General features: G+C 38.5%; 2 protein-coding genes across 3 annotated transcripts in view; both read left to right on the forward strand.

Annotated features, from left to right (window-relative positions):
- The window catches only part of lyn (LYN proto-oncogene, Src family tyrosine kinase), a 33935-nt gene extending 32477 nt beyond the window's left edge, over nucleotides 1–1458 (forward strand). For both annotated transcript variants that reach the window (XM_084058619.1, XM_084058620.1), the window contains exon 13: nucleotides 1215–1458. In XM_084058619.1, coding sequence (XP_083914745.1) covers nucleotides 1215–1417 — 203 coding nt within the window. In that variant the 3' untranslated portion in view covers nucleotides 1418–1458. The remainder of the gene's footprint in view (nucleotides 1–1214) is intronic.
- Nucleotides 1459–5487: 4029 nt separating this feature from the next.
- Nucleotides 5488–15547, forward strand: urod (uroporphyrinogen decarboxylase). The gene is made up of 10 exons (XM_084057322.1): nucleotides 5488–5627; nucleotides 7917–8029; nucleotides 8451–8530; nucleotides 9192–9254; nucleotides 9517–9714; nucleotides 10800–10961; nucleotides 11563–11697; nucleotides 12505–12605; nucleotides 14032–14098; nucleotides 15061–15547. Exons 1-10 carry the CDS (start codon nucleotides 5605–5607, stop codon nucleotides 15226–15228), a joined length of 1110 nt encoding a protein of 369 aa, XP_083913448.1. The 5' UTR covers nucleotides 5488–5604; the 3' UTR covers nucleotides 15229–15547.
- Nucleotides 15548–17438: the final 1891 nt, after the last annotated feature.

The following is a 17438-nucleotide window of genomic DNA, read 5'->3' on the forward strand; positions in this document are numbered from 1 at the left end:
TGTTGAATACCCATGATGTTGATCCCACAGTGCAGAGTGTGTACTGTGATAGGTTTCCTTCTTTGAGGAACACAGCGTGTGGCCAATTGCATTTTAGGGAAGAAGGAATAAAAAAAATAAAAAAATAACAGCCAACCTAAAAGTAACTTCCTATACATGTACTTGAGTAAAAGTTAAATATTTGCTTGGAAATGTACTTGAGTGAAAGTAAAAAGTATAAAGGAAAACGAATACTCAAGTAAAGTACAAATACTCAAAATCTGTACTTAAGTACAGTACTCAAGTAAATTTACTCTGTTACTGTCCACCACTGTGTATACATTAAATGTATGCATACATATACAATTATTTGAAAACTTTAATTACTAGTAACTTTGTAGATTTGGTTTATTATTACAAAACATACATTAACCACTTCAGCCCTATATACATTTCGGCCGTTGGAAAATAACCGATCTACAAGCTCACAATGCGTCGCATTTATGAAAGATTTTTATACATTTGAAAACTTGAAATGGGACATTCAGCACAATGACTACTTTTACTTTTTGGTACTTTAAGTACATTTTGATGCCAATACCTTTGTACTTTTACTCAAGTACATTTTGAATTCCGGACTTTTACTCGTAACAGAATCGCAGTATTGATACTTGTACTTAAGTAAAACATTTGAATACGTTTTCCATCACTGGCCTCATGGTTATGTCTACACACTTCAATTATAGTAGGTTTCAACAACAACGTTAACAAGTTACAACCAAATATATATTCTGAATATAAATAAATATATAGATAGGAGTTCATCATACCTGAAGCTGCTATGCAGAAGAGGAGTCCCACTATACCTAAAAAGCAGACATTCTCAACGGCAAGCTGCTCTGTGTGGAAGACTGTATGTAGAAAGGAAGTACTATGACTTTCTATTCTCATTGATGTGCATGAATTTATGGCCACATGCTCTGTACCGTTTAAACCACAACTTCCGGTGAACTAGTTTTTGCAAAAGATACTTGTGTCTATGCTGTTGAAGAATACGCTGTACCACTTTATATAATGCATTATAATCACTTTTATAATGCATCATAATGCACTTATTATGATGCATGATAATGCATTTATGAGCATTTATGAGAGTATTTCTACATTGCAGTATTGATACTTTTACTTTAAGTAAAACGTTTGAGCACCATTTTTTCCACCACTGCCCACTATAGGTATGAGTAACGGGGAGGTGATGGCGTCGGTGCAGCGCGGCTACCGCATGCCCAAGCCGGAGAGCTGTCCGGCCGAGCTGTACGAGGTCATGACCACGTGCTGGAAGGACAAGCCGGACGACAGGCCCACCTTCGACTACATCCAGAGCGTCCTGGACGACTTCAACACCGCCACGGAGGGACAGTACCAGCAGCAGCCCTAGAGCATTGGTTCTCAAAGTGGGGTCCGGGGACCCCCAGGGGTACTTGAGGCGGTTCCAGGGGGTCCCCAGCTAAATGATGGATAGGAACCAAATGGATCCTTATGGTTCTGTAACTCTGAGAGTGTACAAATGGAACCAAATGGACCCTAACGGGTCCATTTGGTTCCATTTGTACACTCTCAGAGTTAAATTAACATTGATTTTGTAATATAAATTCGGGTCCCAGAGGTATAAATGCCATTAAATGGGGGTCCGTAGCCTAATACATGTCAAACTGGGGGTCCTTGACATTAAAATGGTTGAGAATCACTGCTAGAAAGCCGTATAAATCTTCTCTTATTGGGGTCCCTGGTTTATCTTTTCAAATGGGGGTCCGCGGGCTAATAAGTGTCAATTTGGGGGTCCTTGACATGAAAAAGTTTGAGAACCACTGCCCTAGAGGACTGGATGAATGGAGGGGGGGGGGGGGGGGGGTAGTCATTTATGGTGTCACTTAGTCCAGTGGTTTTCAACCGGTGGTCCGGGGACCACCAGTGGTCCTTGAGGGAGAGTACCAGGGGGTCGTCCCCAGCGAAATTGGTTAACATAGCGTCACAATCATTTTTTAACCACTTAGCTTTTGGGCTATTCAAAAATAGCAGATATACAAACTCATAGCGCGAGTGCCGCACTATGAGCTTGTAGATCTGCTATTTTTTTTTAAAACCTTGAAAAAGTGTGCACATCTTTGAATATTTATATATATTTTTTAAGCGGAAATTAACTGATATCTTTGCTTCTGGGGGTCCCTGGCACAAAACATTTTCAAATGGGGGTCCGCGGCCAAATGTATATCAATTTAGGGGTTTCCTTGGCATGAAAAAGGTTGAAAACCACTGCTATAATACGTTGTGTATCACTTTTCACAGCAAGGCAAGTCCAGCGCAAGTTTGTTTGTAGACATGTAGCACCTTTCAACAACAAGGCAATTCAAAGTGCTTTACATAAAGCATTAAGCATTAAACGTATAGTTCACACCCAAAATGACTTGTTTTCTATCGATTAGTCACCCCATGGAGTTTTTTGTTTTTGTCGCATTCCTAAGACAATACTTTGATCGGGGTTAGGGTTGGCAGCGGTTCCGGTAGGAGACACAAAGAGTCTCCTTTGTGTCTCCTACCGGAACCGCTGTCTACTGGTCCGTCAGCCAAATTATTGGTTTAGGAATGCGACAAAAAATTAAAAAAAGTTAGTTTTGGGTGAACTATCCCTTTAAAGACATTAAGACACAGAGCATTAAGGGAGTGCAAGTAAACACATTAATAAAGTTTGAATATAATAAAAGATAATATAAGAAGTACAAAATTATGATTTGAGAATACAATTGCAGTGCAGGAGAAATTATGAAATAAAAGGTTTAGCAGACCTGCAGTTTTCTTGGGAGTTGGCTGCAGATGTGATGAATGTTCCGTCTTTCACCTTTCAACAACAATAAGGTATGAAATATGATTATTATCACAATCATGAAATAGCCTACATTTCTCCGCTTACAGCCTGACACACATGGGCCGTAACCCGTGAACTGCAGAGAGTGGAAGAGAGTTCAAATCATGCTTTACATGATTTGAACAGTTAGTTTGTTTGTTTAAGTACATGGTATACATTTCATGAATTGTTCTAACAATATATATCTTTTAACCCATTAAGACCGGGAACGTATCTGTGTCACTTTAGATTATTTTGGCTATTCAAAAATAGCAGATATACACAAGCTCATATGAGCTTGTAGATCTACTATTTTTGAAAAAAAGTCATGAAAATGTGTGCAAATCTTTGAATATATATATATATATATATATATATATATATATATACAATTTTAACTCAAATCTTTGCTTCTGGGGGTCTCTGGAACACAATATTTTTGTGGCCCAATTCATATAATTTTGGGGGTCCATGAAAAAGTTTGAAATTTAGGATTTAGAAGACATTTGTAGAATCCCCCAGAAGCAAAGACTCGAGTCAAAAATGTTCGTTCTAAAAAATATATACATTCAAAGATTTGCTCAAATTTTCACGATTTTTCAAAAATAGCCAAAGGAAATCTGAAAATGACACAGATGCGTTCCTGGTCGTAATGGGTGAAATTGACAACAATTTTGCTGAAGCTATAATAGATGAAATGATGGAGTACTGACTAGGAATATATTTTTGTCATTTCAGTCTTGTTTTTATTAACAAGTAAAGTGAAGGGTTGGTCACCTTTAAAGTGAACTTCATATTGAAGTGCTGTAACTAACCCTACCGGTGTGCATTTCAACTGTTCCTTTTTATTTTTCAATTTAGAACATTTTCAAATCCTTCAATTTCACTCAGCTATTTCATTTCATTTCATTTGTGTTAAATATATAATTCCAAAGCCTGTTTATAGTGTGTGTGGTCAATAGTTTCAATGCTATGTTGTTCTTTTAATAAAAGGTACTGATAGGTTTAGTGTTTAGCTGATCCTATAAATGAGTGAAAGTAACTAAACAGTGCTTTTTAAAATGTATGAGGCTACATGGATTTAAACTGTAGTTGGATATTTGAATAAGTCTATATTAACAATGATAATTATATCAATGTCTTCTATGAAAAATGTGAAAGATTCTTCAAGCTGTACATTTCCTTTTGCTTTTGATATGGAGATATCTGTATGTTTTCTTACGGTTTGATCATGAAGATGTTTGAATAATGCATGCAGTACATTTTTATTAAAAATTAAAATGTGTCATTTTGATCAATTAAAAAAAAGTTATACATATTGACTGTTTATGTTTCTTATGAGGACCCCTACCCACCCAACAATAACACACTCATAGATAGATAGATAGATAGATAGATAGATAGATAGATATCGACTACTAACTCTTAAATATAGATAGATAGGCTACTAACAGTGTCTTGCTTTAGTTTTGTGTGGCTGGTGAGTGAGTCGCCTTTTTATGTGAATGAAAAGTTGTAGATTAACTTTACGTGCACGGTGCACCCAATTATTGCAGTGGTGGAAGAAGTGCTCACATGTTGTACTCAAGTAAAAGTATCAATACCACAACGCAGAAATACTCAGTTACAAGTAAAAGTCTCAAGATGTATTTGAGTACTCAGTATGCACAATGTCCCATTTCACAAGTTTCCAAATTTATAAAATCCTTTGAAAATAGCAGATCTACAAGCACATAACACGTTGCAAAGCAAAGCGTTGAGAGCATGTAGATCTGCTATTTTCAAATACAGAAGTATAGGGCTGAAGTGGTTAATGTATGTTTAGCAAAGTAACTATAGTAGCCTAACTAAAGTTTTCAAATAATTATAGTAGAGTAAAAGTCCAATATTTGCCTCTGAGGTGCAGTGGAGTAGAAGTAAAAGTATTGAAAATTGGAAATACTCCAGTAAAATACCTCAAAATTGTACTTAAGTTCAGTGTGAAGAATGAGCCCTTTAGTACAGAGGCCTCGATAGGCTGCAACCAAAAAGGTCTATTTATTCTGATTGTTCACCGAAAATACAAAAAAAAACACATGAACACATGAAGCTCTCCACACAGGTAACATGGTGGTGTCCTGCTCTCATCCTACCATCCACTAAATATGTTTGTTTCTGGCAGCCTTTTTATACTCAGCTGGAGGCAATTAGTTTGGACTGCACCATGTTAAGGGGTAGATTACCAAATAATACACATACATAAATACAGATAACATGAACTCTCATAACATCTAATACAACTCCATGAACTACACCAATAATAATTCTCATACTACAACATTATTGTTGCATAATTGTGCAAAATACAACTATGCAAAAGTGCCAAACATCAGTAACAGAGGACCTCTCTGTTACATACAGCACTTGAGTACATTTACTTAGTTACTTTGCAACACTGCCCATTTGTCAAATGTTTTGGCTCAAGTTATTATTATTAGGCTATTATGTTTTATTTATTTTTGAAAATGGGGACATTTTCATAGTGAGCTTTTAATTTGAAATGACAGCTCAGTTTCCTTGTGGCGTCAGATGATCACATGATGCATCACGTGACCATCCAAAGATGGCCGCGCCCTGAAGCAGAGGAGGAGAGTTGTGCAAGAGGAACAGTTTGAATGACAGAGTGGAGCTTAGAGGAACTCTGATCATCTTGTTTAAACACCAACTATCTTCTAATCATCACCATGGATAAGGACGACCTCATACTGTAAGTACACCGTACATTAGCAGCTTGTTAAGCATCTGACAGTAATGACATGGTAATAAACACATACTGTATACATAATAATACAGTAACACCATCTGTATCGTTCTTATGGAAAGGTAACAGGATAGATGGGCAGTGGGCTCCAAAGAACAGTCACCCTGGTGTTAAATTAGCCGTTTGTTTTTTTTTCAAAATGTTGAAAAAATGAAATATTGGGAAAATGGTCTTAAGTGTAAAGTATACATGATTAGAACATGCTTAAACATGTGACAATTAAGGTGTAATATTTCTACAAATGGCTACAAAACCTGTATAGTCATTTTGGGGCATAAACAATAATAAATGCCCCAAATGTGTGTGGATATTATTGTAATTGAGCCTTGGGTGTGGAGAGAGGGTTATTATATATAACAAGGTTATAAAAGCCTCATCTCAAATCATCTATAACATTTTAATTTAAAAAGTCTCAAATGCTGTTGATACAGCGGTATCAATATCAATATGTCCTCTAGGGCTGTCACAATTATGGCATTTTACATGATGATTATTAATTGTCACACTAATAACTCTGATTAACAATTTAATTGTGTTTTTGTTGTTGAAACATTGGAACATTGTGAGTAAAAGGCTGTGAAGATGCACAGGGCAGATATGACAAATAAGCCTAAATATACAAAGAAATAACTGACATATTTAATAACATTCATAGTGGTAATAGCAGATCTACAAGCTCACAACCCATCGCAGCTTGTAGATCTGCTATTTCACCTATGAATTTCACTATTTTTTTAAATGTTTGAAAATATTACTAATATTACTATTAATATTAATACATTTTTGAACATGGAAAACGATTGAGGAAATAATTGTGATTATCTCAAATAATTGCATTGGAGGGGATTGTGTAATAATTATGACAGGCCTTCACACAGCTTTTCATTCAACCGTTATTCCACTGCTGGAGGAAGATAAGAGAGGAGAGGAGTGTTATCTACAGGATGAACAGAGTGATTGTTAGGGAGGAGTTGTTGGTCCACAGTTCAGATAAGAGTCAAGAGAAGATGGTTTTAACCTTATTGTAAAGGCTTTAAACCTACAGCTGTTTGTTCTCCAATGCAGATGGGTTCAGATACACTTTAATGGATTCATGTTCAATCAATCAGCTTCATCATATTAAACATAATTGTCGGGTGGAAACCTCATATATGTCCAAAACTGTTACATTTTAGGATTCAAATGCAAAAAATGATCTTGTGGATCTGCCACTTTTGATGCTTTTGTGTGATGCTGTAGTTAGTATGATCATGATTCATTTACGAAGAAACACAAATATGGAGATAAGAGTTTTCTGCCCGACAGCAACGATATCTAGTATCTACAGCAGTGGTTCTCAAACTCTTTCATGTCAAGGACCCCCAAATTGACACTTATTAGCCCGCTGACCCCCATTTAAAAAGATATGCCAGGGACCCCCCTAAGAGAAGATGTTTACGGCTCTCTAGCAGTGATTCTCAACCATTTTAATGTCAAGGACCCCCAGTTTGACATGCATTAGGGCTACGGACCCCCATTTAATGTCATTTCTATCTCTGGGACCCCAATTCATATTGTAAAATCAATGTTAATTTAACTCTGAGAGTGTACAAATGGAACCAAATGGACCCTACGGGTCCATTTGGTTCCATTTGTACACTCTCAGAGTTACAGACCTGTAAGGGTCCATTTGGTTCCTATCCATCATTTAGCTGGGGACCCCCTGGAACCCCCTCAAGTACCCCTGGGGGTCCCCGGACCCCACTTTGAGAACCAATGATCTACAGTATCTTCATTGTTCAAACCGGTGGCTGCACTGCCACGTCCACTACAGCAGTGGTTCTCAACCAGTGGTCCGGGGACCACCAGTGGTCCTTAAGGGGGTTCCAGGTGGTCCCCAGCTAAATGATGGAAGCGTTTGTAACCAAATGAACCCTTATAGACCTTTAACTCTTGAGAGTGTAAAATGAATGGTTTCATTTTACACTCTCAAGACTCAAATTATTGTTAAACATTCTGCATTACTTAATTGAAGAATTGCTATTTTGATCAACGTTTGCCTGTTATTATCTCTCCTAATGGTACCAACATCAATACAGCATGGATGGAATTGTGGACAAAATCTTATCCAACGATAACAAAATATTCTAAGTCTTGCTGCAGGCGTGCATTACAACACACTTGCGGTTAAGGCATGTCATTCAGCTGGCATAATGTCATTCATAATGTCTATTGTTTGTCATTTTTTGTCTCCAGTCCCAAAGACTTCCCCGCGCTGAAGAACGATTCGTTCCTGCGCGCTTGCCGAGGACAGGAGACGCCACATGTCCCTGTGTGGTGTATGAGACAGGCTGGACGCTACCTGCCAGGTACAATGAACCTCCTTGTCTCTCTGTCTGCTCACAATACCTGATGTAATTAAAAGCAGTTATTTTGAAAAAGCTGCAATAAATACATTATTTTTTGTGAAACCAATCTGTATAGTAGAGTATGTTAATAGAATATCACTAACGCAACTGCTGTGATTTTAGTTACCTGCTACCTGCTCTTGTACTGAGACGAGGAATGGCTATATATTCTGTTTCCAACATTTTTGTCGTCGTCTCATTTTGAAGCAAATGGTAGTGTTTCATTATGATGTTGAATTTAGGGCACTGTCTACTGGTAAACTGGTAGTTTACCAGTAGACATAACTAGTTACATTGTTAAATGAACACATGAGTTTTCCATGTATAAAGATGATTATTATAATCTATTATTGACACAACCTGCTGTCCTGTGTGTGTGTAGAGTTCCGTGAGTCGAGGGCGGGAAAAGACTTCTTCGAGACCTGTCAGTCTCCACAGGCCTGCTGTGAACTCACATTACAGGTACAGGAGACATCTTGACTGTTTGCTCAGCACTCCAACATCCTCACATCCTCACCCATTATCTACCTCAACGTTTTCATCTGGAACGCCCGCCAAGTTCAATGTCATTGTTGATTGGTTCACAAATGACTTTAATTTGAAAACACATTACATTATGAAAGTCTACTCAGAGTCCCTGGCAGTGGTGTACCGTGGATTTAGTTTCACTAGTGGAGTGCTACGTCACGCGCACACACGAGCGTGTGATCGATACGCGAGGTAGACGGACTCTGCACGTACATGTCCATGCATGTGTGGGCGCGCGTGCAGCTCACAACAACTAGTCAAAAGGCTCTGAACTAGTGGAGCGGTGCTCCACCGCGCCCCACCTCCACTACACCCCTGGTCCCTGGCTTTAGAATGCACAGTTAGAGGGTATATGACCCAAAGAGTGCACGGTACTGGATTTACCAAATGGAAGCTTTTTTCTTTGATTACTACTAATTAAGCTAGACTGTTCCACAAACTATTTCTAAAGAAAAGGTTACAAACTGACACCAATTCCACTGGAAATTATATTCCACTGACTTTGCAGCATGCATGAATATACTAGGGTGGCATTTATGTAGTTTGTACTTTGTATAATGGATTTCTCATTTGTATGTACATTTTGCTCCCTCAGCCTCTGAGACGTTTCCCCTTCGATGCTGCGATCATCTTCTCAGACATCCTGATTATACCACAGGTAAACAATAACAGACATCCTGGTTATACCACAGGTAAACAATAACAGACATCCTGGTTATACCACAGGTAAACAATAACAGACATCCTGGTTATACCACAGGTAAACAATAACAGATGTCTCTATAACCACATGGTCAAATGATCTTGGAAGCTGTGTCACACAAACCCCCCTAACAAAAAAAATACCATCCTACACCTCACCACATTCTGCCTGTATTCAACAAAGATAAACTAAAGTCTTATCTCCTATCTCCCTCCAGGCCATGGGCATGGAGGTCCAGATGGTTCCAGGTAAAGGCCCCACCTTCCCAGATCCTCTGAAGGACCCAGAAGACCTGCAGCGCCTGAAGACCAAGGTGGACGTCCAGAAGGAGCTGGGCTACGTGTTCAAGGCCCTCACCCTGACCAGACACAAGATAGAGGGCAAGGTGCCGCTCATCGGGTTCACTGGAGCACCGGTAAGACACAAATATAAATGCAATCCATACAAATAAGACTACAGTCCCAGGTTGCTTTGTCTTGCGTGGCCAGACTGTTGCCTCCCTCAAATTTAAATGCGTCATGCTAGTGTTGATTTTGACAGCAAATTTTGATTCAGTTTTTGGTCATAGTCTTTTGAATCTAATTCCATTTAGCTTTAGTGATCTGAAATGTTTTACTGTTAGTCTAGTTTTAGTTAGTCTCGCGTGGCCAGACTGTTGCCTCCCACAATTTTCAAATGTTTCCGGTCATACAGTCTGGGACTCGGAAGCTCTGATCATGATTAGAATATAAACCGGATGTGAAGCCTCCTCCCCACTTCCGTTTCGTCTTTACAGTCGCGCAAATTTATCCTAATATAAATACAAATCATCTAAGTGTATTTAGCTTGCTGCTTAGCAGAAATGGAAATTAAAAAGTAAAATGTAAAGATATTTTAAAAGATATTTTCGTGAAGGGAAGTGCCAGTTTCCTCTCTCGGATTTCGGGAGTTTTAGTTCCAGACTCTATATAGCATTCAGAGATTGTGGTATAGTTGTCTGGCTACGCGAGACTAGGTTTTAGTTGACTAAAGATTATAATCTACAGTTGACTAAAATGTATGTTGGCGGTGCCTTGATGGCGTCGTAATAGTTGATTTTACACTTGGTTGCATGCTGAAAATAGTCGATCTGCAAGCCCACAACGCGTCGCAGTGTTGCACACCCTAGCGCAACCAAACATAAAATGACATGTCTTAGTTCTACTGGATCTCTTTTCCATTAGTCCCTCCCTAACAATTTAGTCTAACATATATATTTTTTTAATTGTCAATATATTTAGTTTTAGTCATCATAGCTTAGTTTTTATTTAGTTTTCGTCAGTGAAAAAAGGTGGTCGACCAACATTTTTCGTCATAGTTTTTAGTCGACGAAATCAACACTGCGGCTCACAGACGACCACCGTACCTTCTCTGCCCTCATGAAGATGAAATGCCACACCCATACTAAAGTGAATCTCAATCTACATTAACCCTTGTAATCAATCTTTTCTTTTGTCATGTTCTCTGCCTCTCCCTGCACAGTGGACGCTGATGTGCTACATGATAGAAGGCGGTGGCTCCAAGACTCTTTCTAAGGCTAAACGTTGGCTGTACCGCCACCCGGAGTCCAGCCACATGCTGCTGAAGATGCTGACTGACGTGGTGGTGGACTATCTGCTGGGACAGGTGGCTGCAGGGGCACAGGTGAGGGTCATTACTGTCTCCAGTCCCATTTAAGCCTTACTGTACGCTCTGTGCAGAGGTTCATTAGAGTGATGGATCACAGCCTGTTTGTTTGTTCCGTGCTTAAAGGAGTAGTTCACCCCAAAAAATTACTTATTTTCTATCAATTACTGTACACACCCCATGAAGCATTGATTGTTTTGTTTTCGTCGCATTCCTAAGACAATTTGATGACCGGCGGTCTCTCCTGAGTCTCCTACCGAATACATTAGAATATTTCCGCCGAAGATAGATATTATATTTCCGCCGAAGATTTGAATAATTTCAAGATTTTGAAATTATTCAAAATCTTGCAAACATTTGATATTTTTCTAATATTTTCAAAAATAGCAGATGTACAAGCTCACAGTGAGCTTGTACATCTGCTATTTTTGAGAACCACTGTTCTAAATCCTAAAGAGTTTTCTGAAAAACATACGTTATATATAAATAAATATAGCTAAAATCTAAAATTATGCTTTCAGATTCTTTCCCGGTTTTAATGGGTTAATCCATGTATTCTGTAGAGTTTCTCTGCTAACCCCCCCCCTACCTCCCCCCCCCGCCCCGTTCTGTTGTCCAGGCTCTGCAGGTGTTTGAGTCGGACGCGGGCATCCTGGGACCGGTGGAGTTTAAGGAGTTCTCCCTGCCCTACCTACGAGACATCGCACGCAGGGTCAAAGACAAGCTGAAGGATTCAGGCCAGGACGTACCCATGGTAGGAGGACATATTGTACTGTACTGTGTGTGCACACATATGTCATACTGTACTCTACTGTCAGTGGTGGAAAAGGTCTAAAAACATTTGAAAATTGTGAGCTTGTAGATCGGCTATTTTCAAATGGTGGAAATCTATATACGGGCTGAAGTGGTTACTGTATGTTTTGTCATATAATAATCTAAATCTACAAAGTAACTAGTAACTAAAGTTTTCAAATAATTGTAGGAGTAAAAGTACAATATTTGCCTCTGAGATGTAGTGGAGTAGAAGTACAGAAATGTGGAAATACTCCAGTTTCTTTTTTTTATTGAAGTACAGTACTTGAGTAAATGTACTTAGTTACTTTACATCACTGTGTACTGTATGTGCACACATGTAACATACATATGGTCGATGTCTGGTGTGGTCCTTCAATGTCCAAAACTGTTACTTTACAATTTATCTATTAAGTCACAAGCTCTTGTTAATACTTTTAACTTGGTTCAGTATCTATAAAACCCACAGACAAACATTTTTATGGGGAATTATTTAACTTCATGTATTATATGCATCTACATGAAAACCAGCAGTCTGTACAGACAGTTCACTCACAATACACACTTTCACACAATTCAGTCACACATGGTATATGGCGATATACCACCAGCAGGTGGAGCCGTTGTACCAACAATGTTTCATGTTGCCAGGAGGAACATCCCCTGTTAACTTCTGTGTGTGTGTGTGTGTGTGTGTGTGTGTGTGTGTGTGTGTGTGTGTGTGTGTGTGTGTGTGTGTGTGTGTGTGTGTGTGTGTGTGTGTGTGTAGATTGTCTTTGCCAAGGACGCACACTACGCTCTAGAAGACCTGTCTCAGTCTTATTACGAGGTCGTCGGACTGGATTGGACCATCGATCCTTCATCAGCACGGTAACACACACACACACACACACATACATGTATGCTCCTATGAGAGAGACACACATACATACATACAGTATATGTATGCAGGGTCCAGAGGGCCAGTTCAAAGCCAAGGCCAGGGCTGGTTTATCCTTGTTTAATTAAACCTATTCAGAGTTTTTACTCAATATCGAGTGATCTATCTCACAAGTGGTTTGCACATAAATATTGTGGAAGCACACGCACGCACGCACGCACACACACACACACACACACACACACACACACACACACACACACACACACACACACACACACACACACACACACACACACACACACACACACACACACACACACACACACATTCTACTTAAGTCTACTATGAGCCTGAGGACTTCTCTCTGGGTCAGCTGGTATGTTGGTCACAGGTTGACCTGCATTTGACCGTTGAGAACTGTCCCAGTGTGTCAGCTGCCTCTCGAGGCGCTCGTCAAATCCTCCTGCTTAGTCATCCCTCTACCACTCTACCACCCTACTGCGGATGGGACCTTAATCGTTATCGTTTATCGTGATTAAAAAAACACACAATAATCGTATCGCAGAGATTTTAATTTATGGTGAAAATGTCCTCTGTCATACACTAGGATGAATTGCTGCTAATTCAGCACCACTTAAACCCTCTATCTATACTTCATAAAACTAACCTGTAAAGAGTGCATTTGGTCAATTTGCCAAAAAATAGCAGATCTAATAGCAGATCTTCCCCCCAGAATAGGGATGCTGGGGATTCAAGTGGTTAACAAAAGTGGCATTTCAAGTTTTATGCATATTTTGATTATCGCAATTATTTTTAAGAATTTAGAATTTTCGCCTTTTACGGCATGCCCAAAATAGGGACGTCAGGTTGAAAGCAGTTAAATATTGACATGGACAATATGTATTTTAGATCAATAGATAAACAAACATTAATAAAATAATTGTAAAAAATAATAATTAAAGATTATATATAGGATAGAAACATAGTATAGAAACAACTCTCCAATCTCTTCACACTGATAAGATTAAAAAAAAATCTGATAAAGTATACAAAATAAAAGTAGCAATACATTTCAAAGTAAACAGAAAAAGGTTCTGTTAAAAATCAGGAAGTGAGCCTGTCCACATGGCAACAGTAGAGCAGCCAGGTACATTAATACTGATGGTAGTGGTTGGTAAATGGTTAACATGGTTCCAGGTTAACCATTTCTGTCCAGCACTTACACTGTAGTAAAACATTTGTTTCAGCATTTGGAACAAAACAACTACTGTATCCACCAAAACACTTTACACATTCAGGCTGCTTTTGGTGTGTGTGCATGCGCGCGTGTGCGTGTGTGCGCACCCAGCAGCGTGCACTGCACTGACACCCAAGTGACTCAAATGAAAACTTTTTGTTGTGTATATTTTTCAGGGAACGTACAGGGGGAAAGGTCAGCCTGCAGGGCAACATGGATCCATGTGCCCTCTACGGACCAAAGGTAAAACCTCCAATACTTGGATTTGTGCAAATAAGAAAAAGAGGTTGTGCATCGACAATGGCTTTTCTCAGTGGAGGGCTAGACCCAAAGTCCACTAGTATACACATCTAAAGAAGGAATTTGAAAAAAATCCCAAAAGGGTAGCACATCCAAAAAATTAAATGAACCCATTAAGACCTGAAGCCGATTCTACATGTCTCCTAAATCTTAAAGCGAACATTTTTAACACAAATCTTTGCTTCTGGGGGGTCCCTGGAACAAAACATTTTGAGATGGTGGTTGGTGGCCAAATACATATCATTTTGGGTGGTCCTTGCATGAAAAAGTTTGAGAATCACTGATATATAGCAACATAAGTTTAACAAAAAAAAAACTGTTAGGATTTAGAAGACATTTGTAGAATCCCCAGAAGCAAAGATTTTAATTAAAAATGTTTGCTTAAAAAATATATATATATTCAAAGATTTGTACACATTTTCACGATTTTTCAAAAATAGCAGATCTACAGTACAAGCTCGTAGCGCGGCAATGAGCTTGCAGATCTGATATTTTTGAATAGCCAAAGTGTAAAATAATGCTTTTTAGCTCAAATCTCCACTTTTCCACTTTTGTATTGGCACACAATACACACAATAAAATGAACGCTTACGCGTCTCGGCTCTGAGCCTTCCTCAAAGCAACTTGGATTTGTACATCGGTACGGTCAAACTGTTAAAACAACAACTGACAACTGTTTAATGTGCCTAATCTGAACCTAAGTATATATTATTAAACCAGATTATTCTTAAACCCTAAATCCAATACCTAAAGCTAGTAAATACTGTCTTAAACTGGGACTCCAGGCTCATTAAAAATAAATGTTCTTTTGACACTTAAATCATCCTTTGATTTTCTTTCTCTGTAACGTTTCACCATCTTAATTTCCCTCGTTCTTCTAACCTCCCCACACCTCCCCTCCCCAGGAGCGTATTTCAGAGATTGTGAAGAAGATGGTGGAAGGTTTCGGTACCAGAGGGTACATCGCCAACCTGGGACACGGCATGTACCCCGACATGGACCCGGAGAGCGTGGGAGCCTTCGTAGAAGCCGTTCACACACACTCTCGCCAGATGATCCTCAACAAGAACTAAAAAAAATAACCCAAGTTCACACAAACACCTCACAGCAACATCAACCAAATTTAGAAAGAGAAACTGAAATGTTTACAGTGATAAAATATTGTAACGGTAGTAGTATTAGTGAATACTAGTATTGGCCATACTGTATACAACAGCCAAATGAATTTGCCATGTAATATGAACATAAGCCCTCCAAGGCTGATCGATTCATAAACAATAACAAAGCAGCACTGAAATGGTTTTTCATCATGTATAAATCCATATCCAATGTTCTCTTCTGGATAAACAGCAAACAACATGTTCTGTGTGTGTGTGTGTGTGTGTGTGTGTGTGTGTGGGGGGGAGGGGGTAAAGGGATTTAGGGAATGACATCACACAGTTTATGTGTAATACAGATTTGTTTTGTTTGTTTGTTGACTTGACATGTAGCTATAGATGGGGATTTGTTATTTTAATTCTCGTTAAGCCAGTATTTAGATATTACAATTATAAATGAACCTTTTTCAAAGTTGGATCATTTAATATTAAAATTGTGCTGCCTGTATTTGTACCTAAAAAAACAAGACCAAGATTATGGAAGTACATATGGACCAAAAAAAAACCCAAATAAAACATGGACATATTCAAGTAAAGAACCTCAGAATGTATAGAACCGATTATTTGACATCATTAGCATATTAGTGCTGTTGCAGCTGCTTCACAGAGTGGATTTTAAAGAAACATTATCTGTAATAAGTAATAGCATGGTACCAGCAGAGCACACTACTTTTATGTTATGTTTTCCATCAATAGTCTTGAAATTCAGTAAAGAATGTAAGATGTCTCGCCATGTACATTTTCAACCCTGGTTCTGTTTTTGAGTTTCTTTTTTTTGTCGTTGGTTAATGTCATCATCAGCCCAAGTGCAGCGTTGGGAAAAACAAGTGGTTTATGTAGGGAATTACATGCTGATCATCCTGAGGGCAGAGGTTGTTGTGTGAGACTTAATGGTCACGGTCACTGTGGCCTTTATTATTATTATGCTGTTATTATTATTATACCACATTAAACGCTGATGTACTATAAGAATAAGCTCTACTAGTATGGTGTGTATATTTTGCTTTTTTTTTCTCCTTCTATCCAATCAAACCAAGGATTGTATTTTAAACTGGATAAAAATGTTACTTTCAAATAAAATGGGTCAAATATATAATGTACACAGTTTTTATCTTTAATATTCTATATTGTGTCCGTCGGGTGAAAACCTCATATGTCCAAAACTGTTACTTTTCAGCAGTGGTGGAAAAAGTACTCACATCTTAAGTAAAAGTATCAATACTGCAATGTAGAAGTACTCTGTTACAAGTAATAGTCCAGAATTCGAAATTTACTTGAGTAAAAGTACAAAAGTATTGGTATCAAAATGTACTTAAAGTACCAAAAGTAAAAGTACTAAAATGTTTGAAAATAGCCGATCTACAAGCTCACAACGCGTCGCAGTGCGACGCGTTGTGAGCTTGTAGATCTGCTATTTTCAAATAGCCTATGTATAAAATAGAGCTAAAGTGGTTAATGTATGTTTTATAATATAATCATTTATATCTGCAAAGTAACTAGTAACTAACGTTTTCAAGTAATTGTAGTGGAGTAAAAGTACAATATTTGCCTCTGAGATGTAGTGGAGTTCAAGTAAAAGTATTGAAAATTGAAAATACTCCAGTAAAGTACAAATACCTCAAAATTGTACTTGGGTACAGTACTGCTTTTTAGGATTCAAATATCAAAATGGCAGATATACCTCGTGCCGCGTTTCGAGCTTGTAGATCTGCTATTTTTTATGCTTTTGTGTGACGCTGTAGTACGATGAAGTAGGGGCGTTAATTTACGAAAAAACAAAAAGTTAGAATATTCTGGAGATAAGAGGTTTCTGCGTTATCTTGCTTATATTGGACCCCCCCCACCCCTTGTGCACTCACAACCACAAAACCTCATATTATTGTTCTTAATGTATTCCACTCTTATTCTATCCTATGTCCATGGTGGAAGCATCTTAAGCTGTCCTTAAAGACTGATAAACCTGATTAAAATGCATCAGACTGAGCCTCTTAAAAACAGCCAGAGCAGTGATGTGAACCCGCTTCAATATAGAAATGTATAAATGGGACTATATAAGGCAATTCTCAACCTTTTCAGGCCGGCGGGGCCCCCCCAAAATAATCCTATTTGAACTGGGGACCCCCCAA

The sequence above is a fragment of the Gymnoscopelus microlampas genome, assembly GCF_963454915.1.
Source record: "Gymnoscopelus microlampas genome assembly, chromosome: 5".
NCBI lineage: Eukaryota > Metazoa > Chordata > Actinopteri > Myctophiformes > Myctophidae > Gymnoscopelus > Gymnoscopelus microlampas.